This window comes from Oncorhynchus clarkii, chromosome 11, assembly GCF_045791955.1.
Source record: "Oncorhynchus clarkii lewisi isolate Uvic-CL-2024 chromosome 11, UVic_Ocla_1.0, whole genome shotgun sequence".
Taxonomy (NCBI): domain Eukaryota; kingdom Metazoa; phylum Chordata; class Actinopteri; order Salmoniformes; family Salmonidae; genus Oncorhynchus; species Oncorhynchus clarkii.
In genome coordinates this window covers 10,236,802-10,263,231 of record NC_092157.1, presented here as the reverse complement: position 1 = coordinate 10,263,231, position 26,430 = coordinate 10,236,802, and the positions used below count along the sequence as shown (strand labels likewise).

General features: G+C 41.4%; 1 protein-coding gene across 5 annotated transcripts in view; it reads right to left on the bottom strand.

Moving 5' to 3' along the window:
* The window catches only part of LOC139420185 (guanine nucleotide-binding protein G(olf) subunit alpha-like), a 62,410-nt gene extending 42,304 nt beyond the window's left edge, over window positions 1-20,106 (bottom strand). For 3 of the 5 annotated variants that reach the window (XM_071169978.1, XM_071169979.1, XM_071169980.1), the window contains exons 1-4: window positions 19,407-20,106; window positions 10,064-10,136; window positions 8,772-8,826; window positions 8,468-8,587 (exon numbers count right to left, since the gene is read on the bottom strand). In XM_071169978.1, coding sequence (XP_071026079.1) covers window positions 8,468-8,587; window positions 8,772-8,826; window positions 10,064-10,136; window positions 19,407-19,836 — 678 coding nt within the window. In that variant the 5' untranslated portion in view covers window positions 19,837-20,106. Of the gene's footprint in view, window positions 1-8,467; window positions 8,588-8,771; window positions 8,827-10,063; window positions 10,137-10,374; window positions 11,140-19,406 lie in introns of those variants that run through there. The other 2 variants (XM_071169982.1, XM_071169981.1) reach the window with 2 other exon arrangements.
* Window positions 20,107-26,430: the final 6,324 nt, after the last annotated feature.

Genomic DNA, 26,430 nt, shown 5'->3' with positions numbered 1-26,430 from the left:
TCACAGGGATTGCAATGAGGGTGCTCTAGAACGTTCTATAACGACTGACAAGCACACAGCCTATAATTTTCTACAATTTTGTCCCCCCAAAAATTGGCTAAGAAAGTTAATTGTGGAGTGCAAAAAGGAGAGGTACCCAGTCTACTGAAATCCACAATAATAAAAAGTTTCAATTCCTGAAGAAAAAAATAAACACTTGAGCAAAAAAAATAAATAAAAATAACTGTAGAGAACATATGTACCCTATTTGACAGGCAGCCTATCACAGGGATGGGGAATACTAAAGCAGCCCTGTGAGACCCCACAGTCAAAACTCACAGGGCCCAACATTGAGCCCTGGGGAGCACCTGGTGACACAAAAACACATAAACAAAACACTGAAGCCCATTAGGAGCCCTTCCATTGAACCAGCACGTCCTTTACTGAACCTAAGCCTTCATTAGTGATGCGGCGAAGAGAAGATGGGTTAGAAACAACTAGCCCATGGGCCTGTGGCTAATGACGTCCCTGGCTGCTTTTCGGGCATCCTCCAGTCCCTCCACACCGCTACCAGTGCGATCACCTCAGACTCCCTGGGCACACTCACCCACCCCTGGGTATCAACGCTATCCCTTGTATACCCACCATTGGACCAGAGAGGGAGATTGTGCTAGGATACCGCTGTCTTTAGTGCCACAACACAGGGTCAATCTATGGCGGATGTGACTGTTAGTCGTTAGGGCCACAGTAATGTCCAGGTGACGGGTGACATCACAGTCATGTAAAGGCCATGTTCAGGATGGTCTGATACCGGACCTAGAACACAAGGAGGTTGTGGACGTTCAGCTCAAAACAACTGTGTGTGTGTGTGTGTGTGTGTGTGTGTGTGTGTGTATGTATGTATGTATGTATGTATGTATGTATGTATGTATGTATGTATGTATATGTGTGTGTGTGTGTTGTGTGTGTGTTGTGTGTATATGTGTGTGTGTGTGTTGTGTGTGTGTTGTGTGTATATGTGTGTATGTATGTATGTATATGTGTGTGTGTGTGTTGTGTGTGTGTTGTGTGTATATGTGTGTGTGTGTGTTGTGTGTGTGTTGTGTGTATATGTGTGTGTGTTGTGTGTGTGTTGTGTGTATATGTGTGTGTGTGTATATGTGTGTGTGTGTGTTGTGTGTATATGTGTGTGTTGTGTGTATATGTGTGTGTGTGTGTGTTGTGTGTATATGTGTGTGTGTGTGTGTGTGTATATGTGTGTGTGTGTGTGTGTGTGTTGTGTGTATATGTGTGTGTGTGTTGTGTGTATATGTGTGTGTGTGTGTGTTGTGTGTATATATATGTGTGTGGTGTGTGTATATGTGTGTGTGGTGTGTGTATATGTGTGTGTGTGTGTGTGTGTGTGTGTAGGGAGGGAGGGAATTCTTCCTGTGTCTTCTGCAACACGGTTGTGTTATGGTAACCACAGACAAATGAAAAGACAAAGTTCTGGTGAGACGACATTCTCAGTCACGTGTAAAGAGTAATCAACTCACTCAATGAAGCCCTTTGGGTAGCCTGCCTGTCAGCTATGGTTTTTCTGTCACTAAATGCTCCAGTGTTTCAGTTTGTGCATGTGGATACATATTCCATAAACCGTGAATGCAGCGATATCCACATTGTTATTCATGGTCATCCCTTTTTGAATACAATGGTTCATCAAGTTTATGAAAACAACATCAAACATGAAGTCCCATGAACGATCCCCTTGAATGTATTTCGGCTTAGAAACCAAGTTGGCGAATACAATGAGACAAAGGATTCTTAGATATATTTTCCAATGCACAGCTATGCACTAAGTCATTTTACAGAGCCTGCGTTTCTGGCCCAGGTATAGCTTTACTGTCATACATAAGGCTAGGATGAGTCATCAACAAAACTAATAGTTCTCGAACACACACACACCATCAGACAAGATCGTCAGGGGAGACACAGCGCTGGTCACAACGCCAGTGAGGCGTGATCCTGCGTCTCTCAGCTACATCCTGTTACACTTCAAAACCTCCCTTCCTGTCAAACACACACAACCACACACAAAACCACACACACCACCACAACCACAGACACACACACTTTCTGGTCGAAAAACATAAGCAAATCTCAACTGTCTGACTGCCTGCCTGTCTGCCTGACTCCCTGCAAGTCTGTTTGTCTGTGTCTGTCTGTCTGACTGACTGACTCCCTGCAAGTCTGTTTGTCTGTGTCTGTCTGTCTGACTGACTGACTCCCTGCAAGTCTGTTTGTCTGTGTCGGTCTGCCTGCCTGTCTGCCTGACTGTCTGCCTGCCTGCCTGACTGTCTGCCTGACTGTCTGCCTGACTGACTGACTGCCTGCAAGTCTGTTTGTCTGTGTCGGTCTGTCTGTCTGTCTGTCTGACTGCCAGACTGTCTGTGCCATGCCGTAGAGTCGACTAATCTGGTCTAAATCTCTGCTGTTAGGAAATGGTGATGCAGCCCAGAGCAAATGAGCCCCAGACAAAGGATTCACAGAAAGAGATCGAGAAAGAGACAGAGAGAGATAGTGAAAGAACAAGTGAGACAAGAGAGTAAGAAAGAAAAAGAAAGAAAATCTGGTCCTGTTACCAATTCTGCTGTATTACTTTGTCACTGGCTGACAAAGAGAAGAATGGACCTAAATGTATTGAAATCCCAGCCTGACAATAAACACCCCATAGCCCCAAAAAGTTCACAAACATGTCACACGGCATTTCAGGGAACCTTCTTAGAACTAAAACAGATAAATATCGGATTCATCTGCAATTATCAATGGTCTATTTTGGTTTAAGGATGTTTGGGTGGGGGAGACAGTTACACAGTAGTACTCAGTGTCTTCAGCAAGCATTACAAAACATCATTGCGGAGGTCTGTCTGAAGGGCGGGCTTATCCAGACAAGACTGGAGGTCTGCGACTCAAATTATAATTTTCAGTTAAGAACTAATTCTTACTTACAATGACGGCCTAGGAACAGTGAGAACGACAGATTTTTACCTTGTCAGCTCGGGGATTCGATCCTTTCGGTTACTGGCCCAACGCTCTAACCACTAGGATCTCTGCTTCCCCATTTAATTTGGATTAAATCGGTCTTCATCTTGCCATCAACAGCCTACTAACTAAAACATATGACTGATCTCACTTTGTTTACAAATGCTATGTATGCTATGCCGGCCAAATGAAGTCACAGAGAGCCAGACTACTCCATACTGCAGTGTATGGTGTTAATCCCGTCCACTATCCAACCCTGTCCCCTACACTCTGGTGGGTTCGTCCACTATCCAACCCTGTCCCCTACACTCTGGTGGGTTCGTCCATTATCCAACCCTGTCCCCTACACTCTGGTGGGTTCGCCCATTATCCAACCCTGTCCCCTACACTCTGGCGGGTTCGTCCACCCTTCAACCCTGTCCCCTACACTCTGGCGGGTTCGTCCACCCTTCAACCCTGTCCCCTACACTCTGGCGGGTTCGTCCACCCTTCAACCCTGTCCCCTACACTCTGGCGGGTTCGTCCACCCTTCAACCCTGTCCCCTACACTCTGGCGGGTTCGTCCACCCTTCAACCCTGTCCCCTACACTCTGGCGGGTTCGTCCACCCTTCAACCCTGTCCCCTACACTCTGGCGGGTTCGTCCACCCTTCAACCCTGTCCCCTACACTCTGGCGGGTTCGTCCACCCTTCAACCCTGTCCCCTACACTCTGGCGGGTTCGTCCACCCTTCAACCCTGTCCCCTACACTCTGGCGGGTTCGTCCACCCTTCAACCCTGTCCCCTACATTCTGGCGGGTTTGTCCAGCCGTCAAGGTGAAAAAGACTTAAGCGCCAATGGCTTAACAAAGGAGGCCTACTATGATCAAACTGTGTGTGTGTGTGTGTGTGTGTATATATATAAAAAAGCAGGAGACACTCCTCAGGGCTCAGTTTCAGGGAGGCTCATGACACAGTGTGAATAAAGGCAGTTTACTGCCTCTAACGGAGGGGCCCATGAAAGAGAGCAACCGGGACGTTGTGCACATAACTTACGGTTCCTTAACCGTTTCATACCTACGGCCTTACACCGCGCTCTCACCATATTGGCCAAACCTTATTAATCCAATGTACTGACATTTCTGTAGTTGTCTCAGATAAATGTCTGCATTGGTAACTGCCGTCATTTACATGAGATATTAACAGGAGTGTGTGTTTTATATAATTGATTGTTACAGCTTAATACCGGCATCTGGCATCAATAGTTTACATAGAATAGATAGACACAAGTAGATTAAATGTTTGAAGGAATAGTTGTGATGTTGCATATTGAAGTGTGAAACGTCAGCTTTGGGCAGATGAAAAAAAAGGCCTAGTAAAACGGAACACATGAGAATGTACTGGAGCCAAGTGGCAGGCCCCAAAACAATCTAAGATTATTATAGTCTAGCCGCTACTGGCACCATGTCAAGAAATCCTGGAATGGATTTAAAAAAAAATATGTATGCTCTTCAATTATGTAACCACAATCAACTGCCGATGCATTGTTTTAAAGCCCAGTGTTTTAAGACCAAGGGTATGTCATCTACTGCCAATATAAGCATTGAGCCAAAGCAGCAGCAACACGAGCCATATATTTTGCCATATTTATTTTAGCCTAAATAATGGCCAAGCAATCTCTGAAAAATGAGATAGACATAAAGACACTTTCACTCTGTTTTGTCATGATGCATGATAAACTGGTTGTGATGATCAATTACCAGCGAGTGCAGGTGGGTAGTGATTAAAGCATATGGTTTGAAACTCTGCTTGTTATTGTTTTAATAATCCGAAGGGAACCATTTTGTGTGTGTGTGTGTGTGTGTGTGTGTGTGTGTATGTGTGTGTCTCTCTCTCACTCGTTCTCTCTCGTGGGCATGGTGCATGAAGTTGAGGGCATAATTTCATTAATTCAAGTGAAATTCAACAAAACGTGAGGTTAAACAAACCCATTTGCTAAACAACTTAAACACTGTACAAGTGCTCTTAGAAATTCCCTTTTTTTTTTTTTTTGCAACGTTAACAAGTTACACATGCAGGCGGCAATTGGATGATACAAATCTACATTTGCCTCCAGGTAGCATAGCATGGCAGCAAAGGCATCACATCAAATGTCAAATCGTCAGCGGAGGCCAAGGCTAAAAGTTATTCTTTGTCATGTTTTCTATACGGTTTTGTGGGGAAGTCGCATTTTGAAATCTCCGCTGTGGTAGACAAAGGGTGTTTTGAGTCCCGGCAGAAACAGGGCCTTACATGTGACATAGGAGGCCATACATGAAACAAGGACCTGCTTTAGAGGAAAATATTTATTTGTTTGAATGCTGTGACGGCCTCTCTTTGTCCACATGTCTGAGCCACTAGCCCGCTGGTTTACTAACAGAAATCGATGTGCCTTTACATAATAGGCCTAATTAAATGAAACCTATGTTGCAGCCAAAACATCTACTGCTTCTACTGTCCATCTTTGACCGACTGGTATACAGTATGGACCGCCACTAGTATGAATACACAGACGAACGGATACAGGACAGATACCGCCAACAACTGGGCAAAACCAGAGACAATAGGACTAATTCAACTAATTAAAGAAAGACAAAAAAATAAGTAATTCATTAATTTACATCTAATTAGTTTGAACATTAAAGCAAAAGCACCAGATCTAACTCAAAACAAACATTAAGGGAGGATCTTTTCGCACACAACGCAATAAACTTCATGTACCACTACTTCTTAGAGTGATCCCTTATCAAAAGCTCATTTAAAAAAAATTCTGCACAGCGGAAACGGAGGCTCGTACGTCACAGATATTCTCATCTCGGGGTCAAATAAAGTTTTGAAAGTCCCATATTCCATGTTTGTGGTCCACTCACAAATCAGTGTTTACTATTAGCAATCCACTGTCAACATCACAACAACCTCCATCAGCACTTGCAGAGTACACAGCTAAAAGCATTAGATAACAGAGTATCAACAAACCCTGGAGCAGACCCTTATTCTCATCATCGTTTCATGTCGTCTGCAGCGTCGCTGACCCAACACAGGGAATCTGAGACACTAAAAGAATCGACTGTTTGGAATCTTTCGTAACACCTCGGCACAAACAGACCAACGCTTTGTCTGCCTTGCCTTGACCCACTGCACTCAGAAAAGGCATCAAACAATTCATTATGAGGGAGAAGGGACGGCTTTGATTTAAATTGCTCCCCCAAACTCCGCCCTCCCACCAAAAAAGAAAATGAGGTTACTAAAAGCTTTTTTTAGCAAGCCGACTAATCATGTAACAGTTGATTAGTATTTATCTAGTCCAACAGATGTGTCCAGATTGTGCACTGGGCCAGCTTACCCTTATTCACTGTCTGAAAAAACAAGGTTCCTGATTGGAGCAAAGTTTTGGGCCTATGTCCGATTTTGTGGACATTCCAATAAGAGAAAAAAAAAAGAACAAAGCCCAACAGCCAATAGGAACTCTTACAGGGTATATACTGTGTAGATACACTATATAAACACAAAAGTATGTGGACACCCCTTCAAATTAGTGGTTTCGGCTATTTCAGCCACACCCGTTGCTGACAGGTGTATAACATCGAGCACACAGCCATGCAATCTCCGTAGACAAACATTGGCAATTGAATGGCCTTACTGAAGAGCTCAGTGACTTTCAATGTGTCACCGTCATAGGATGCCATTTTTCCAACAACATTTTGTCAAATTTCTGCCAAACTAGAGCTGTCCCGGTCAACAGTAAGTGCTGTTACTGTGAAGTGGAAACATCTAGGAGCAACAACGGCTCAGACGCGAAGTGGTAGACCACACAAGCTCAAAGAACGGGACCACTGATTGCCGAACTGTGGAGCGTAAATATCGTCTGTCCTCGGTTGTAACACTCACTACCGAGTTCCAAACTGCCTCAGGAAGCAACGTCAGCGCAAGACTTCGTCGCGAACTACATGAAATGGATTTCCATGGCAGATGCCAAATGTGGGCTGGAGTGGCGTAAACCTTGCCGCCATAGGACGCTGCAGCAGTGAAAACGCGTTCTCTGGAGTGATGAATCACGCTTCACCAACTGGCTGTCCAACGGACTAATCTGGGTTTGGCAGAGGTCAGGAGAATGCTACCTGCCTGAAGCCATAGTGCCAACTGTAAAGTTTGGTGGGAGGAGGAATAATAGTTTCAGTCTGTTTTTCATGGTTTGGGCTACACCCCTTAGTTCCAGTGCAGGAAAATCTTAACACTATAGCATATGGCAATTCTGTGCTTCTAACTTTGTGGCAACAGTTTGGGGAAGGCCCTTTCCTGTTTCAGCATGACAATGCCCCCATGCACAAAGCAAGGTCCATACAGAAATGGTTTGTCAAGATCGCTTTGGAAGAACTTTACTGTCCTTCACAGAGCCCTGATCTCAACCCCATCGAACACCTTTGGGAAGGATTGGAACGCCGACTGTGAGCCAGGCCTAATCGCACAACACCAGTGCGGACCTCACTAATGCTCTTGTGGCTGAATGGACGCAAGTCCCCTCAGCATTGTTTCAACATCTAGTGGAAAGCCTTCCCAGAAGAGTGGAGGCTGTTATAACAGCAAAGGGGGGACCAACTCCATATTAATGCCCATGATTTTGGAATCAGATCTTTGACGAGCAGGCGTCTACATCATTTTGGTCATTTAGTGTATATTTCCAGGCAGTCAAATATAGCAAAGCATATGTTTTATTGTGTACTCATAAAATTCTATTCATAGCTGGGAGATATCACTGGAAGCAAACACCAGAAGTAATGACATCTATTTGCCCACGTCAGGCCCTTTCAATCAAATCCAAAGTAAAGAAATCATCTAAGGTAATTCCACCGTGGCTTACTACTGGGTGTTTGCAGAACGTGTTGCAGAGCTCAGGTAATCATACATATTTCACAATTTAATAAGGCATTTACAACTTTTTTTAAATATACCCTGCCATGGTTCATTCATTTCTAAATTGCCTAATCATATAGCTTATGTCCCAGTAGGTGATGGTTTTGAATGGACTCTTATCCTTTGTATGTAGGATCTGAACATTTCTCAGAACAAATGTAAAATCCCTCGCTTCTCGTTGTTTCCTCCAAGAAGAAATTGCAAATGGAGCTAGTGGAAACTAGTGAATGTGGCTATTTCAGTATAAGCTTGCATAACTTTTTTTCATAGTCACCGTATGTTTGGCATCAGCATTTAAACAGACTCCACTTTGAACAACCTGACTACAAATAGACTTAAACATTATTTGTATTTGATTGTCCACTGAATGTATAAATTCAATCAGAGTTGGATACACTATGAATCTATGAATAGCAAAGACCTGATCAATGCATTGAGGTTGCTTCTCAGGGCATAACTAACAAGCTGTAAAGATCTCTCTCTCTCTATGTATGCATGTATGTACAGATCAGTCAGTTTGACAGACGGTCGCCCCTTACCTCTGTGTAGTCGAAGTCCGAGAGAGGTGCTATACTTTTGATGTAGTCAATTCTGGACTCGTTCGCTGGGTTACCTATTGGAACTGGGGGTATTAACGTGCTCATCGCCGAAACTACCGTCTACAAAGCAGATAAAAACAAAAACACAGACATCAAGCCGGACACATGGGGAAAAGCCAGTCTATCAGTCAAATGGGATTGCAGGAAACAAATCTCAGAGGGTGTGACCATGTACATTATATCATACAAATCTCAGCACATCATATTTTTTATTTGAGTAGGCTACATACAGCCTACAACTTACCACAATGGCATCCTTCACATTTTTCCGGATGTCCAGAACCTTCTGTTTTTTTTCTCTGGGTGGAGAAACAACATATAGAATTAGGACTGTTAGGCATTAATGAATAGTGGAAAAGTGATCACTGGATTCATGAAAGGAACCTTTATGCTGTCCTGTAGAAAGAAGAGGATGTCTCACAAGACCACTAATGCAAACCATCAGAGGCCATAATAGGTTGTTTGGTCATACTTACCATTTGTAAATTAACAGTAATTGTGTAATGTGCTAAAATATTATTTGAAAGTTTACTTTTTGATACTATTACAATAGCCTCCCACTGGGCACAGACAATATTTAAACGTCTGTTCAACGTTGGTTCAACTTCATTTTGAAACAAGTTGATTCAGTGGGCTGTTAGCACTAGACCAATATTCAGAGAGATTTGTCCCATTCAGCAACAAAAGTGGATGGACATTAAGCATCAACTGTATGTATCTTGGTCCATTTGCTGAAATAATATCAAAGATTTTATTACATATATAAATAGGGGAGATATTTTCAAAAAACGTATTAATTAGACCTCTACAGAATACTATACTACAATGTAACCAAATCAAACGATAATGTAACCAAGTCTTGATGGGATATTATAGGCCATTGAAAGGCTTACAGATACATCGTTTAACATCGTTGTAAAATACCACTGCACACGTTACTTTTGTATAACGTTTAACATCGTTGTAAAATACCACTGCACACGTTACTTTTGTATAACGTTTAACATCGTTGTAAAATACCACTGCACACGTTACTTTTGTATAACGTTTAACATCGTTGTAAAATACCACTGCACGTTACTTTTGTATAACGTTTAACATCGTTGTAAAATACCACTGCACACGTTACTTTTGTATAACGTTTTTTTCAGCCAATGAATTCAGTTTTTAGATGTTTTTTTGTTGGCTTGCGCATTATAATGTAATAGCAACTAACATTTATCTGCCAGTGTTTTGGCACACAGAATTTGACGTCTTTATCTCTGTGACAGCTATTAGAAATCAGTTGGACATAGCAGGCTGGTCGCCATGCTGTTGTTATAACCTTTGGGCCCGATGACTCCCGATGGACACTGCAGTGCTACAGCGCAAAGAAACGTCTAGCCAACACTCGGTCATTTTCTTCTCTCGCATGGAACAAATTGAAATGACCACAATAAAACATATTCTAATACACAACAGTATCCACATAGAATATGAATACGTCAACATTTGGCACGTAAATGCGGTCAAATATATGAAATAACGTGTACTTACTCTGCGTTAAAGCCATTGACGTGCAGAATCCGCATCTGCTTGACAATCGTGCTTTTCCCAGACTCTCCAGCCCCTTCGACATAAAACACAGATCTAGCATAAGGACCTGGAGCTATCACTAAAATATAAAAATATATTTGGGTGCCGCATATGCTGGTGTTTAAAATCCACGAGAATTAGGCTACAGTCCATTTGAAGATTCAGTCAGCGCTCGCGTGCGAGACCTGTCAACGTATGTGGGCTGGGGTGCGAATCCCTGAAAACATACATGATACATATATCATTTATCAAATCCACCTTCTGGACCTTACCCAATAAAAGCAGTCGATGTGTGGCTTTATATGCTTGTCTTTCCTTTTGTAATTGTTTCTCTATTTTTTTATTCGCTTCTCTTTGTGCCTTTTCATCGATGCGTTGATCTTCAGTCTTGCTGTTGCCCAAACAACCCATCTTCCGCTGACCTCTTCTCGTAAACAGAAAGTATAAAATAACGGCTAATATAAATCCTTCTTTCAATATAAAATGAGAACAAATGGGGCGATAAATCCGTGCGCCACTTCTCCGTCGCTCAGAGAAAAACCTTCCTGTTACAATTTCGTTTTAACCCCTTGTCAAACCCAATCCAGTAGATTCAGTCGATTCTAATAAATATGTGCATCATAAATATAATAAAAATATACATTAATTTCATAAATATGCAAAGAGTGGAGCGGGGCTGAATCTGGAAGCCAGCCAACTGCTCCTCTCTCTCGCTCCTGCTTCCCACTCTCTATTTTTCCTTTCTAAAATGCTGTTTGTGTTTCTGTCTTTTTAACTCAGCACTGCCTCTCTCTGTAGCACCAGGAAGTTACACAGAACCGAAAAAGAAACACCTCAAAGCGCGCGCCACCATACCAGTGTTTGAATATCCAGTTTAACAACAAACCAAAACAAATAATCGACGATCTTATCTTGATTTTTACCGGTAGAACAAACAAAAAGAACAGGCTACGTTAATCTAGTAAATGTGCGTCAAAAGCTCTCTCTTCAAAAAGATGGGGGCCCCAGAGAAAGTTAAGACTACCCGTTGATATGATTTCTAGATGTGCCTTCCTCTCTCTGTTATAGAGGGGCATTGGCTTCACTTTAGTTCTTTAATGGGCGGGTCTATATATTATGTTAATGATATAATGTATTTACATATAGCCTACATATTTACACTATTAAAAACATTGGCTACAATAACACGAGAATAATTCAAAGCCTTGTTGTTGAATGTATTGAAAGCTCTCTAATGGCCCATCTGATAGCCTTTTTTTTTTTTTTAAAGGTAATTGATATAGTTAAATATAGTTTCCAAAAACGTGTATATATTGGTCGTATTATTGAATAGGCTACCTAGAATATAAGATGCACCAGACAGACACTTGATGGCGTTTTCCACAAATAGTTTCCCTTATACACGTCACGCGCGTAAATAATTTCACTGGTGCCCGCAAACACCGGTAAATGGAGCTAAACTAGAGCGCGCGACCAGACAGGTCTGCACACTATACAGAAGCCCTACCCTATTGCAGTCGTAATTTCAAATGGTTAAATTAACTCACGTGGAAAACTGATTTGGATTTGGAAAAAGTCAACATACGTTTTTTTCGTCTCTTTTTTACCCAACTTTTAACCTAAATCCAATGGCATGGCGCATTTTTTGTTCGTTTGTTGATTTCACTTTAAATTCAAGTTAGTTGACAACTCAACCAAATGTCAATCACAACTATACCTTGAGATTTATGCCCAGCGGGAAGGGTTATGGAAAGGGTATAGGTAGGGGATAAGGTTAGCGATTAGGGTAGGGACGTCCCAAGGATCATTGTTATCACTAAGCCGCACACCACACAAACCATATTGAAATTACGAGACCAAATGATAACACAGTTGCAAAATCTGAACAAATAAGAAAAAAAAAAAAAAAGTATAGTTGGCTGCTACTCAAAGTTCTCTGAAGTATTAACTTGGCATAGGCCTCCTATATCCTACTACTGTATATGATCTTCAATCTGTAGCAAAACAAAATGTCAAACTATAATAAATAGTAACGAATGTAAAGGTTGACTATAACAGAAAAGCACCTCAACCTTTGAGGGGAAAAAAAGACATAATGCAAATATATCCAAACAAGTTGGAGTTTGCATATCAGTGTCTATGTCCTAGCAGATATCCATGTAGTGAGTGAGAGCCCAAGACAACCTCCCAATATGATAGGATGGAGGAGCTTTCTGGGTCATTTTAAGGGTAGGCTGGATGAACAGACAAATGTTCTGACAACCAATAAAAGCCATCCTCAAAGGAAAGCAATTGTTGGGGAAATGAATCACTAATGAAGTCCTTTCAAACCCCAATAAAATGTAGTGAACTAATTGAAAAGACAACAGGTACACTGATTAAAGTAATACTTTGTGATCTGAAGTAAGTGGGGTAGATGTGTTTGACCGTTTCAGTGACAAACTAGACTCAGAAGGACTAGAATGAATTGATTGAACGATTGATTGATTTCCAAAACGTCAAAAACAGAATTCAGACCTCACATCAAAACATGGATTATACCAAAAGTAGTGTGAGGAAAACGGTAAACCGTGAGACCAGATGGTTATCTGTAGTGACGTGTCACTGGCGAGAACATTACAGCCTCCAGAACAATTGAAAGATTTTCCAGTACCCAAAAAAATTATAATATGAAAACAAGATGCAAATGTGATCTTATAGGGTGAGTTGACCAGTGTATGGCTCCTCTGGATGCAAATGTAGTCCGCTGAGCTTCCTAACTGTTAATGTGTGTTGGTTGAGTGCACTGTTGAGAGATGTATTCAGAAGTGAGTCATGAACTACATGTCTCCCTACAGTGGCCATGGGGAGTAAAGACAATCTTAGCTGTGTCTCATTTGTTTTTTTTGTCACCTTTTTCGATTACAACTATGTGAGCTACGGTGCCCAAGTTCTTTTCCTGTTTGATACAAGGTAAGTAACAAAACACATCTATTTAATGCTAGTGTCAATGTAAATCAGCACATTGCATGTTGTCTTACATTGGCCTTTGTCTCCCTCTTGTGGTTTTCTTGAATACTACACTTCAATGTGTGTGCATGCATGATGACAATATGCATTTACAAGGGAATGGTCAAGAAAAACAGGGGTCCTTTACTAGAGAGCCATGACTGTATGACTTCCCCCCCCCCCTCCTCCTTGTTCACTGGATAAAAATGTATTGGGTATGAGGTTGATATATGTTCAGGTCATAGCCTACCTTAGACTAGAAAACAGGTTTCCAGTCTATCTTTAGTCAGGTGCACTCATTCCGTTTCCAGTGAGTGCACAGAGATGGTTAGAGATTAAGAAGATGCCTGGAATGCTAACCAGTTCTAAAAGTTATCCATTTGAGATTCCCAACAGGCCCAGTACAGGGTCATATTCTTTGGGCACCAAATGGAAGAAAACGTCTTGAAACTTGGACTTAACCAAAATTTGCGTTACTTATTGGACTTCTTTTCCCAAAACACTTCGCTATGGTGTGCCCTACTGAACTCGACCCAGGAGATCTGCAGGTTACTATTGATCAGGTAAACTTGCAAATTGCAAAAGCGAGTTGAGAGTGCATCTACGAGAAGAGCAGTCTGTCAGCAGGCTAAGAACAGGGCGGTCTGTCAGCAGGCTAAGAACAGGGCGGTCTGTCAGCAGGCTAAGAACAGGGCGGTCTGTCAGCAGGCTAAGAACAGGGCGGTCTGTCAGCAGGCTAAGAACAGGGCGGTCTGTCAGCAGGCTAAGAACAGGGCGGTCTGTCAGCAGGCTAAGAACAGTGCGGTCTGTCAGCAGGCTAAAAACAGTGCGGTCTGTCAGCAGGCTAAAAACAGTGCGGTCTGTCAGCAGGCTAAAAACAGTGCAGTCTGTCAGCAGGCTAAAAACAGTGCAGTCTGTCAGCAGGCTAAAAACAGTGCAGTCTGTCAGTAGGCTAAAAACAGTGCGGTCTGTCAGCAGGCTAAAAACAGTGCGGTCTGTCAGCAGGCTAAAAACAGTGCGGTCTGTCAGTAGGCTAAAAACAGTGCGGTCTGTCAGCAGGCTAAAAACAGTGCGGTCTGTCAGCAGGCTAAAAACAGTGCAGTCTGTCAGCAGGCTAAAAACAGTGCAGTCTGTCAGTAGGCTAAAAACAGTGCAGTCTGTCAGTAGGCTAAAAACAGTGCGGTCTGTCAGCAGGCTAAAAACAGTGCAGTCTGTCAGTAGGCTAAAAACAATGCAGTCTGTCAGTAGGCTAGTTGCCAAAATGAGTGAGTTTGGGATATTACTGTCCTTTGTCACACATTCCTGGTGTGTGATCTTTCGTTTTGTTTTTTTGTTCGAGATGAACTTTCAAATCCCACTGGACAGCCCCGGGCTAGTATCCGCAGGACGGTGGGGCCCAATTTAGAAAGCGAGAGTAAAAATATGGCCAGAAAACAGGACGCACATTTTCTCCCCAGATAATGGTAGGTGTAAGAGAGGTCTGATGAGGTCATCACCACCACTGTCTGGCCAGAGTTGGACACAGGACTGAGCAAGTGAAACCATTCCCAGGAATGACATATCTTTACAAACGATACACCATAATTAAGTCACCTTGACTTGAACCCTTTGTAGAAAGAGCTACATGTCGTGGTAATAATGTATCGGATGTCATAAATATATCTGGATGCTGGACTGGTGTCAGCTTTTAAACAGTTGGAAATAAGCCAAGGTTTAACGATAACCAATTTGCTGACCTCGTGACATTTTATCTGATGAGTCAGTTGACAAACACAAAAATGCCCCCCCCCCCAAAATGAAATCTGTTACATCACTATTATAAAAGCAATATGTAACCCTTGTAACTTATGTCTCCAGTTAAGTGTAACCAGCAGACGTTTGGCTACTGACTTTGGCACTCTATATAGGGAATCATATTCTCCGGTTGAGGAAAGTCCCAGGTCAGATCTACTGGTCTAGTGACTGAGGGAGAAAACGGATTAGGGACGTTGCCGTCAAGGAACATTAAAGGATGTTAGAAGAGATCAGTAGTTAGGTTTTTGTCCCAATAACCTGACCAAAATGTAAATAGAATGATAGTCCTATTTGTCCTATTACCAAACAGAGAAATGCCACCAAGGCTTGAACGATGTACAAAAAAATTTAACTACATTTTCCCGGATTGACTGACTTTCATGTCTTAAAATAATGATGGACTGTTCTGTTTCCCTTTGCTTACTTGAGCTGTTCTTGCCATAATATGGATTTGGTCTTTTACCAAATAGGGCTATCACAACACAACTTATTGGCTCAAACACATTAAGAAGGAAATTCCACAAATTAACTTTTAACACACCTGTTAATTGAAATGCATTCCAGGTGACTACCTCACGAAGCTGGTTGAGAGAATGCCAAGAGTGTGCAAAGCTATCATCAAGGCAAGGGGTGGCTACTTTTAAGAATGTCAAATATATATATATATAACACTTTTTTGGTTAATACATGATTCCATGTGTTACTTTATAGTTTTAATGTATTCACCATTATTCTACAATGTAGAAAATAGTACAAATAAAGAAAAACCCTTGAATGAGTAGGTGTGTCCAAACGTTTGACTGGTACTTTAGATAAAACCTTTTGGGGACATGTTTGGTGTTTTCACACGGCATGTTCTTACCTCAGAATGATCCTTAATGAATATGACACTTAGGTGAAAATGGGAGGAACAGAACTGATTGGCTACCCTAACCCTGAAGATATCATGTTTTTAAGAGCTCTCTATTGTAGATTTCTTACTCTCTTAGAAGGTTAAATGCAACGTATATGACTTTAGTGTTACATTTTCAAAAGATGGCCGCTATATCCATTCAGGTGAATCACAGCTACTTGAGGGCGTAGGATATTTTCCCACTGACCTCAGAACATTTGCATATTTGGATAGAACCTGAACCTGCTTGAGAGCATCTCTGTTCCATTTCTTGAAATTCCGTAACCCAGATTCTATCTGAATATGGGCTAAAAATAGCCTCCTGGAGAGTGTCTCCCTCGCTCTGTGCCCCTCACTGCTGCTCTGATATGGAATGATAACAGAGCCAACCTGCCACTTAGCATGCAGAAACCACACAAACTAACATGCACACAGAGACATGTAACACTGTACACATATGTGCACACTTCCCTTTACTGCCTCACAAACTTGCTCCACCACACTCACAGGTATACACACACACGTGTATGTACACACACACCACTTGAACTTAAACTTCCATCTTCATAACTAAGGGATATGTGCTGTATGAATAATCAATGAACATATGGTGCTCTACGGTAAAGCCTTCCTCTCTATCTCTTATCATTGGCCATCCCAGAAATTAAACATCCCAATACCTGAAACGTGGCTGCCATAATCAGGCCATGAGATGGTGAAGGGTTTATGGGACGGACCGGCTGCAAAAATAGCACAGACTTTGGACTATTCCCACTTGCTTCTATATATGGCAACTTGACACAAGGATGGACCTCACTCTCAATAAACAGGATATCATAAGATGGGATGAGACGTGCGTACAGTAGAAGAATTAGGAGTTGTTGGTCAAGGAGAGAATAGAACTAATCCTAATCATCTCAGCCCTTATTTGGTTATAGACAACAGTAGCAAAATATAGTATTCATATTTGTAGAATTGTGATACTACCTGCCAGGGCAAGTGTATGCTGTGATCTGGACACGCCTCTCTCTCTCTCTCTCTGTGTGTGTGTGTGTGTGTGTGTGTGTGTGTGTGTGTGTGTGTCCAAAATTCTGTCCGTTTTCCCCAGAGGCTGCTTTGGAGGCCTTGGTCCCCCACCTGAAATGACATGTGGGGGTTGAACATTGGTTCAGATGCACATAGGGTAGCCCAGAGATTGGATAGCAGCAAACTAACTACCAATAGGTCACATACCATTTTCACACTTTTATGCCGACACAAACCATACTGTGATGTTTTCTTTTCACATTGTCCAGTTCCAGCAACTATGGCGAATACATAACCAGGCCTGCACAGTCCAGCTTGGTTTGGCTCAGCTTGGCTCGGTAGTGTGGAAAGGGTTATGTAGCAGATGAGTGTTGGGCATATGATGCCTGCCTGTGCTCCCAATGATGATTAGCTTCCATCAAGAATGCTGAAATACTTCAGGATGATTGAAGGTTACGCAAGAAGATTCTGATTGTCTTTTATGTAATCATTCAAAGAAATTGCCATTGATAGGTCTAAAACTTCGATTGCCTTTTAATAAAACTAAAACTACCGTGGCAAACTGACTGACATTCTAAATAGGATGCCTCAGTGTGACTGTGAATAACGCACTCACTTTTGATTAGAATCAGTGCTGATGCTGTTCTGAATCTGACATGGTCAAAACATTACCTGACTGTTAGCTCCGATCACCTCCGACCTACCTAAACGTTAAATTCCTTAGACTAACACACACCCTGATACCTCTGGTTGCTAGGCGCCAGTCATATAACCCTAAGTAAAGTTGTCACCTTCCTTCGACTTCCCTTCCAAATAAAAAGCAGAGGAATGGTGTCAACTCTAGTGTACTTGTCATTTTGGCAGTAAACTGCTACAGCTTACACTGTATAATAACATGAACTGTCATGTGATAGTTGTGACTGTTATGGTCAGCAAGTATGTTCTGATCTTTACTGCCTGCTGTCAATAAAAAGATAATTCTGTCATTGGACAAACAAATTACTTTTTGACTCAAAAACAGCAAATACAGATTGCTACCCTCATTTGAAATCTAGACTCCATCTGAGGTTATAAGGGGAACTGACTGACTGATGTTCCAGGACACTTGCTGGTTACATTGTTAGAAAGCACTGATTCCATGCTTGATTTGGAATACATGCGACTGGATGAAAATATCTGTGTGGATGCATGTGGTAGGCTACAGTAGTCTTGTGTTCAACTTTGGTTTTAAATTAAGTTTGAAATACTTTAAAAGTGGCACGCATGTTGTAATCTAGGGCTGGGTGATATAGTTAATTAATTTGAATGTATATGTTTTAGCGCAATGTTCCAAATGCCTGTATCGCAAGAATCTAAGTAGTTATTTTTGAAATTCTACAAACAATTATTATATTTTTGGGAGTGGCGGCCCGTCGCTGCTAAATGAATATAGGGGAAACCCTGAGCCTTATATTTAAAAATAATAATAATTTTACTAGGCTTAAGAACAAATTCTTATTTACAATGACAGCCTAGGAACAGTGGGTTAACTGCCTTGTTCAGGGGCGGCAGGTAGCCTAGTGGTTCAAGCATTGGGCCAGTAACCAAGAGGTTGCTAGATTGAATCCCAGAGCTGACAAGGTAAAAATCTGTCATTCTGCCCCTGAACAAGGCAGTTAACCCACTGTTCCTAGGCTGTCATAGTAAATAAGAATTTGTTCTTAACTGACTTGCGTATTAAAAAAAAAAATATATATATATATATATATATATATATATATATATATATATATATATATATATATATATATATATATATATATATATATATATATATATATATATTTATTTTTTTTTAAGAAAGATTTTTACCTTGTCAGCTTGGGAATTCGATCCAGCAACTTTTCAGTTACTGTCCCAATGCTCTAACCACTAGGCTAAACCATATGCATGGTCAATATAAGTCTCTGCTACCTCTTCAGGGTATAATTATGATCTTTATGGGCTTTAGGAACTAAAAATATTATTTGAAGTTACTGGGTGAAGTGTTTATTTTCTGTTGCCTCTTGTACAGCATTGGTGCACTGATAACGATGACCCCCTTTGCATTATGTAGGCTTGTTACATTTAACTCCAAGTACATCACTGGTAGGCTACATACTTTGAATATAACAGACTCATTCATTGGTAGAGGAGAACTAGTAACCATAAGCCTGGTGACCATCAAGACACCACGTGTTAGAAAGGGCCCGTGCATTAATTGCCCGAGGCGTTTTCCATATCTTGATTGCGAGCGAATTGTGCACAGGGTTGAGAGGTTATCGATATGCGGATACGATAGGCAGAAGCTACTCACACGTCTATTCTCTTCCATTTGATAGAGCTAATATAGTCAAATCATATATCTCATTGGTTTGACTTTGTGGCACGTTGATTGCAGAAGGATAAGATAGCATACCTCATAAGCGTACCCTGCATACAGCCTTCTGTTCGCACCTGACTTAAGTCATGACACCCGAAATGAAATGTTAAATGCGGGAAAAGTTATTTCAGGGCTGAAATGTGATACACAAGAGCACTTGGCTGGTCAATTTATTGGCCCCAACCTTACCATCTCCCACCTACCAAGTAAAAGCAGACGATGAATCTGCTCGTATTCCCGATGTTGCTCCTTCAGAGTTAGATCGATATGTTTACTGACTTTCTTCGCCTGTTTTTTGACCTCCTCCGATAACTTTTTGTCCCTGTTTTTCTGTTTGCTGAGCGTTTTCTGCAGCAATTGCTGTCGCTGGCTGCGGTCTGCTCCCCCACCGCCCCCATTCTGTATGGGCACGCCGTCAGTCGTGTCCCCTCGACGGGCATCTCCCGCAAATGGATTTCCTTTGCCAGGGCCCCTGCGGTGGCACAAACAACGACGGCAAGGTGGCATGTCATTATATGCCTCTGTATCCTCGTGATCAAGGTCCTTGGAGCGTAACGGTATAGAGGTGTCCACCGGCTGCTCGGTATCACCGGGTTCGTCAAGACTAGGACGCAGGCTATAGCACAGTCCCATTGTCGTGTTTGTTCCTTAGTAAAATGGAAACGAATAATTCAGATGAAAATAATAAAATTCCTCAAGAAATGATACCTGTCCTCCTGTACTCATTGCGGTATTTCCCCTGTCCTGTGATGTGTGTGGAATTCCAACTGGAGATGTTATCTAATCACGGTTCTGGACAATTTAGCATTTTGTCCCGTCTGTTAATGACAGTCAGTCCGTAATTGGATCCGCTGAGCTATAATAAGAACTAGAGACAGCCTCCAAGATGGCCGACCATTGTTTTCAAGTACTCTACTCATGGTCGCATACGGCGATTCCTGGGGGCTGACATCTTGCTAGTTCCGGTTTCAGGAGCCAATTAGTACATGCGCACTAGCACTAGCACTGGAGCCAAGCCCAGCTAGAATTTAACGCCTGCATGAACAGGGACTGCATTACTGCGGGGTAGTGGATCCAGTGGTGTAGTGCTACATTTTTTAAAATGTAAATGATGCCATCATTCCCTCAATCAAAGTTTGTACCTACAGATGTAGCCTATTGAACAACATGTCGTTATAGAACAGGGCTCTCCAACCTTGTTCCTGGAGAGCTACCCCACTCAGTACATGACGTCCATGGACATCGTATTATGGGCATTATCAGATCCGTCCGTCGTGGCCGCTATTTCCCAAATTGGCTTATGTTTAGTTCATCCGCTAACTTGCTGTGCTCATTGAAAACACGAGATCCATGAAATAACCATTTATTGCATTGCCTATATTGATTACATTATGGTGGCTTAGTGGAAATATCCACAGTAAAATAATCTTAAAATAGTATTTATCTTGTTAAATTGTCAGATGTTCTGACAGGCAGAATATGACTGAAAACAACCTATAATCTTGTGAGTGCACAATTTAAGAACTGAATTTATAACAATTTGAATTGGATATTTTAAACGCCATTTATTCTTTGACAACGTTACTGCACAAGTTCTAGAGGGACACGCGACGTTGAGCCATTAGCACCATTTACTCCTCTTACGATCACACATTAGCCATGCAGCACAGCGACAACTTTAAAACATTTGAGGACAAGCGAGTGTGGGGACTATAAGTACACATTTTTGTCCAAATATTTTTCTAAACATTTTGTAATCTGTTCAGGTCTTCTCTCTAGAATGCAGATGCTAGCTAGCTTTCTGGCTAGCTAATGTTACAACACAGACAGAAGTGGATAGCTAAATATCTAGACTAGATACAAGGCGTGAAAACAGAGCTAGCTGATTTGCTAACTATCTAACGTGCTGTATGGGTTAACTAGCTTTCTAAATAGCTAGATATCATAGTTTGTGAGGGGCATTAATAAGCCACTAAGAAGGGAGATGAGGACAATGAGTTGGCCAAATGTATTTACCTAGATAGCCACAGTTGAAAGCGGAAGTTTACATACACTTTAGCGAAATACAATTAAACTCAGTTTTTCACAAATCCTGACATTTAATCCAAGTAAAAAAAATCCCTGTTTTAGGTCAGTTAGGATCACCACTTTATTTTAAGAATGTAAAATGTCAGAATAATAGTAGAGTGATTTATTTATAGGCTTTTATTCCTTTCATCACATTCCCAGTGGGTCAGAAGTTCACACACATTCAATTAGTATTTGGTAGCATTGCCTTTAAATTGTTTAACTTGGGTCAAACGTTTCAGGAAGCCTTCCACAAGCTTAACACAATAATTTGGATGCACTTTGGCCCATCATCCTGACAGAGCTGGTGTAACTGAGTCAGGTTTGTAGGCCTCCTTGCTCGCACATGCTTTTTCAGTTCTGCCCACAAATCTTCTATAGGGTTGAGGTCAGGGCTTTGATGGCCACTCCAATAACTTGACTTTGTCGTCCTTAAGCCATTTTGCCACAACTTTGGATGTATGCATGGGGTCATGGTCCATTTGGAAGATCCATTTGCGACCAAGCTTTAACTTCCTGACTGATGTCTTGAGATGTTGCCTCAATATATCCACATAATTTTCCTGCCTCATGATGCCATCTATTTTGTGAAGTGCACCAGTCCCTGCTACAGCAAGGCACCCCCACAACATGATGCTGCCACCCCCATGCTTCACGGTTGGGATGGTGTTCTTCAGCTTGCAAGCCTCCCCCTTTTTCCTCCAAACAAAACGATGGTCATTATGGCCAAACAGTTCCATTTTTGTTTCATCAGACCAGAGGACATTTCTCCAAAACATTTTTTAAAGTACAGTTGCAAACCGTAGTCTGGCTTTTTTTAATGGAGGTTTTGGAGCATTGGCTTCTTCCTTTGCTGAGCGGCCTTTCAGGTTAGGTTGATATAGGATTCGTTTTACTGTGGATATAGATACTTTTGTACCTGTTTTCTCCAGCATCTTCACAAGGTCCGTTGCTGCTGTTCTGGGATTTATTAGCACTTTTCTCCTTCCTGAGCGTTATGACGGCTGCGTGGTCCCATGGTGTTTATACTTGCATACTATTGTTTGTACAGATGAACGTGGTACCTTCAGGCATTTGGAATTTGCTCCCAAGGATGAACCAGACTTGTGGAGGTCTACAAAAAAATGTTCTGAGGTCTTGGCTGATTTCTTTTGATTTTCCCATAATGTCAAGCAAAGAGGTACTGAGTTTGTAGGTAGGCCTTGAAATACATCCACAGGTACACCTCCAATTGACACATGATGTCAATTAGCCTATCAGAAGTTTCTAAAACCATGACATCATTTTTTTGAATTTTCCAAGCTGTTTAAAGGCACAGTCAAATTAGTGTATGTACATTTCTGACCCACTGGATTTGTGACACTGAATTATAAGTGAAATAATCTGTCTGTAAACAATTGTTGGTAAAATTATGTGTGTCATTCACAAAGTAGATGTCCTAACCGACTTGCCAAAACTACAGTTTGTTAACAAGAAATTTGTGGAGTGGTTGAAAAACGAGTTTTAATGACTCCAACCTAAGTGTATTTAAACTTACGACTTCAACTGTAGCTACTGCTGGGGATTAGCTAATCATTGGTGTGTGCGCGTGTAGCTAACAAACGTTAGTTATGTAGCTAGCTTTCATTAGCAAACATTTTTTTCTCTAGAAGCTAATGTTAGAGTTAGCTAACTAACATTACTCTGGGTAACCTTAACATTACTCTGGGTAACCTTAACTCCTAATAGGTAAACAATTTTCATTCCAAAACACTTATGTATCCACTTGGGGGGGGGGTATCTTTCAGGAAGATCAGATACATATATGATACATGTTTATACGAGGAAAAAAATATTATATTTGGTTATATATCCTTCATCCTTAGACTGCGTTGGAGAGAACCTGTCAGGCTCAGAGGTTTGTATGTCCATGCAGAAGACAGTCATTATTTAATGCAGAATAGTACATTCTGATTTAAGGGCATATTCATTTTCTGTTTTGATTTTATCTGTATACATCGAACATAGAAATGTGAGATAATGTCTTGATGCTTTTTATAGTGGAGATCAAGTTTATAAATTGCCTGGCTGGGCTAATGATACAGTGGATTGCGCAGTCAGATTGAACAGAGTAAATAGGCATCTTAACGTAACAGATTAGCTGTTGGTAATTTATGGAATAGACACCAGCTGGAATGCGGTTTTAACCAATCAGTATTCAGGATTAGACCCACCCGTTGTATAATCACATTCACTGTCAGTACACTCAGTGGTGGGAAAAGTACTCAATTGTCATACTTGAGTAAAAGTAAAGATACATTAACAGAAAATGACAGAAAAGTGAAAGTCACCCAGTAAAATCCTACTCGAGTAAAAGTATTTTGTTTTAAATATACACTACCGGTCAAAAGTTTTAGAACACATACCCATTCAAGGGTTTTTCTTTATTTTTTACTATTTTCTACATTGTAGAATAATAGTGAAGACATCAACACTATGAAATAACACATATTGAATCATGTAGCAACCAAAAAAGTGTTAAACAAATCAAAACATATTATTTATTTGAGATTCTTCAAATATCCACCCTTTGCCTTAATGACAGCTTTGCACACTCTTGGCATGAGGTAGTCACCTGGAATGCATTTCAATTAACAGGTGTGCCTTCTTAAAAGTTAATTTGTGGAATTTCTTTCCTTCTTAATGTGTTTCAGCCAATCTGTTGTGTTGTGACAAGGTAGGGATGGTATACAGAAGATAGCCCTATTTGGTAAAAGACCAAGTCCATATTATGGCAAGAGCAGATCAAATAAGCAAAGATAAACGACAGTCCATCATTACTTTAAGACATGAAGGTCAGTAAATACAAATAATTTCAAGAACTTTGACAAGCACTATGATGAAACTGGCTCTCGTGAGGACCGCCACAGAATGGAAGACCCAGAGTTACCTCTGTGTCACACCCTGGCCATAGAGAGGTTTTTATTCTCTATTTTGGTTAGGCCAGGGTGTGACTAGGGTTTGCATTCTAGTCTCTTTATTTCTATGTTTTCTATTTCTTTGTTTTTGGCCGAGTGTGGTTCCCAATCAGAGGCAGCTGTCTATAATTGTCTCTGATTGGGAATCATACTTAGGCAGTCCTTTTTCCCTCTTTCATTTGTGGGTTTTTATTTTTGCATTGGTTGTTATTTTTCCCTGCAGAACGTCACGTTCGTATTTTGTTTTGTTGTCTGTGTTCTTTAAATAAATAAATAGAATGAACGCTGCGCTTTGGTCCACTTCTTCCCATGATGATCATGACACTCTGCTGCAGAGGATAAGTTCATTAGAGTTACCAGCCTCAGAAATTACAGCCCAAATAAATGCTCCACAGAGTTCAAGTAACACACATCTCAACATCATCTGTTCAGAGGAGACTGTGTGAATCAGGCCTTCATGGTCAAATTGCTGCAAAGAAACCACTACTAAAGTACAGCAATAAGAAGAAGAGACTTGCTTAGGCAAAGAAACACGAGCAATGGACATTCGACCGGTGGAAATTTGTCCTTTGGTCTGGAGTTCAAATTGGAGATTCCTGGATCCAACCGCCGTGTCTTTGTGAGACACAGTGTGGGTGAACGGAGGATCTCTGCATGTGTTTTTCTCACCGTAAAGCATGGAGGAGAAGCTGTTATGGTGTGGGGGTGCTTTGCTGGAGATACTGTCAGTGATGTATTTATAATTCAACCAGCATGGCTACCACAGCATTCTGCAGCGATACGTCTTCCCATCTGGTTTGTGCTTAGAACTATCATTTGTTTCTCAACAGGACAATGACCCAACACACCTCCAGGCTGGTTAAGGGCTATTTTACTAAGAAGGAGAGCGATGGAGTGCTGCATCAGATGCCCTGGCCTCCACAATGCCCCGACCTCAACCAAATTGAGATGGCTTGGTGTAACGATCTTCATCTGAGGAACAGGAAAGATCGGACCAAAACGCAGCGTGGTAAGTGTCCATGTTAATTTAATATAACTGAACACGAAATAAAAGTGAAGTGAAACAACGAAAATCAAAACAGTCCTGAAAGGTGACACAACACAAAACAGGAAACAACTACCCACAAAACCCATGTGGGCAAGAGCTACCTAAGTATGTTTCTCAATCAGAGACAACGACAGACAGCTGTCCCTGATTGAGAACCATACCCGGCCAAAAACAACAACATACAAAAACATAGAAAAAAGAACATAGAAGGCTTTTTATTATCTATTTTGGTTAGGCCAGGGTGTGACTAGGATGGGCATTCTGTTCTTTTTTCTATGTTTTTGTATGTCTGTGATTTTGGACAGGTATGGTCGCTGTGTCTTTAGATATTTTTTGTCAGATGTCACTATGGAATACTGAAGTATAATTACAAGCATTTCATAAGTGTCAAAGGATTTTATTGACAATTACATTAAGTTGATGCAAAGAGTTAATATTTGCAGTGTTGACCCTTCTTTTTCAAGACCTCTGCAATCCGCCCTGGCATGCTGTCAATTAACTTCTGGGCCACATCCTGACTGATGGAAGCCCATTCTTGCATAATCAATGCTTGAAGTTTGTCAGAATTTGTGGGTTTGTGTTTGTCCACCCACCTCTTGAGGATTGACCACAAGTTCTCAATGGAATTAAGGTCTGGGGAGTTTCCTGGCCATGGACCCAAAATATTGATGTTTTGTTCCCCGAGCCACTTAGTTATCACTTTTGCCTTATGGCAAGGTGTTCCATCATGCTGGAAAAGGCATTGTTCGTCACCAAACTGTTCCTGGATGGTTGGGAGAGGCTGCTCTCTGAGGATGTGTTGGTACCATTCTTTATTCATGGCTGTTTGACATAGAAACATCAGATTCATGTGTTCTTAGGTAAAATTGTGAGTGAGCCCACTCCCTTGGCTTAGAAGCAACTCCACACATGAATGGTCTCAGGATGCTTTACTGTTGACATGACACAGGACTGATGGTTTCTCCGGACAAGCTTTTTTCCGGATGCCCCAAACAATCGGAAAGGGGATTCATCAGAGAAAATGTCTTTACCCCATTCCTCAGCAGTCCAATCCCTGTACCTTTTTCAGAATATCAGTTTGTCCCTGATGTTTTTCCTGGAGAGAAGTTGCTTCTTTGCTGCCCTTCTTGACACCAGGCCATCCTCCAAAAGTCT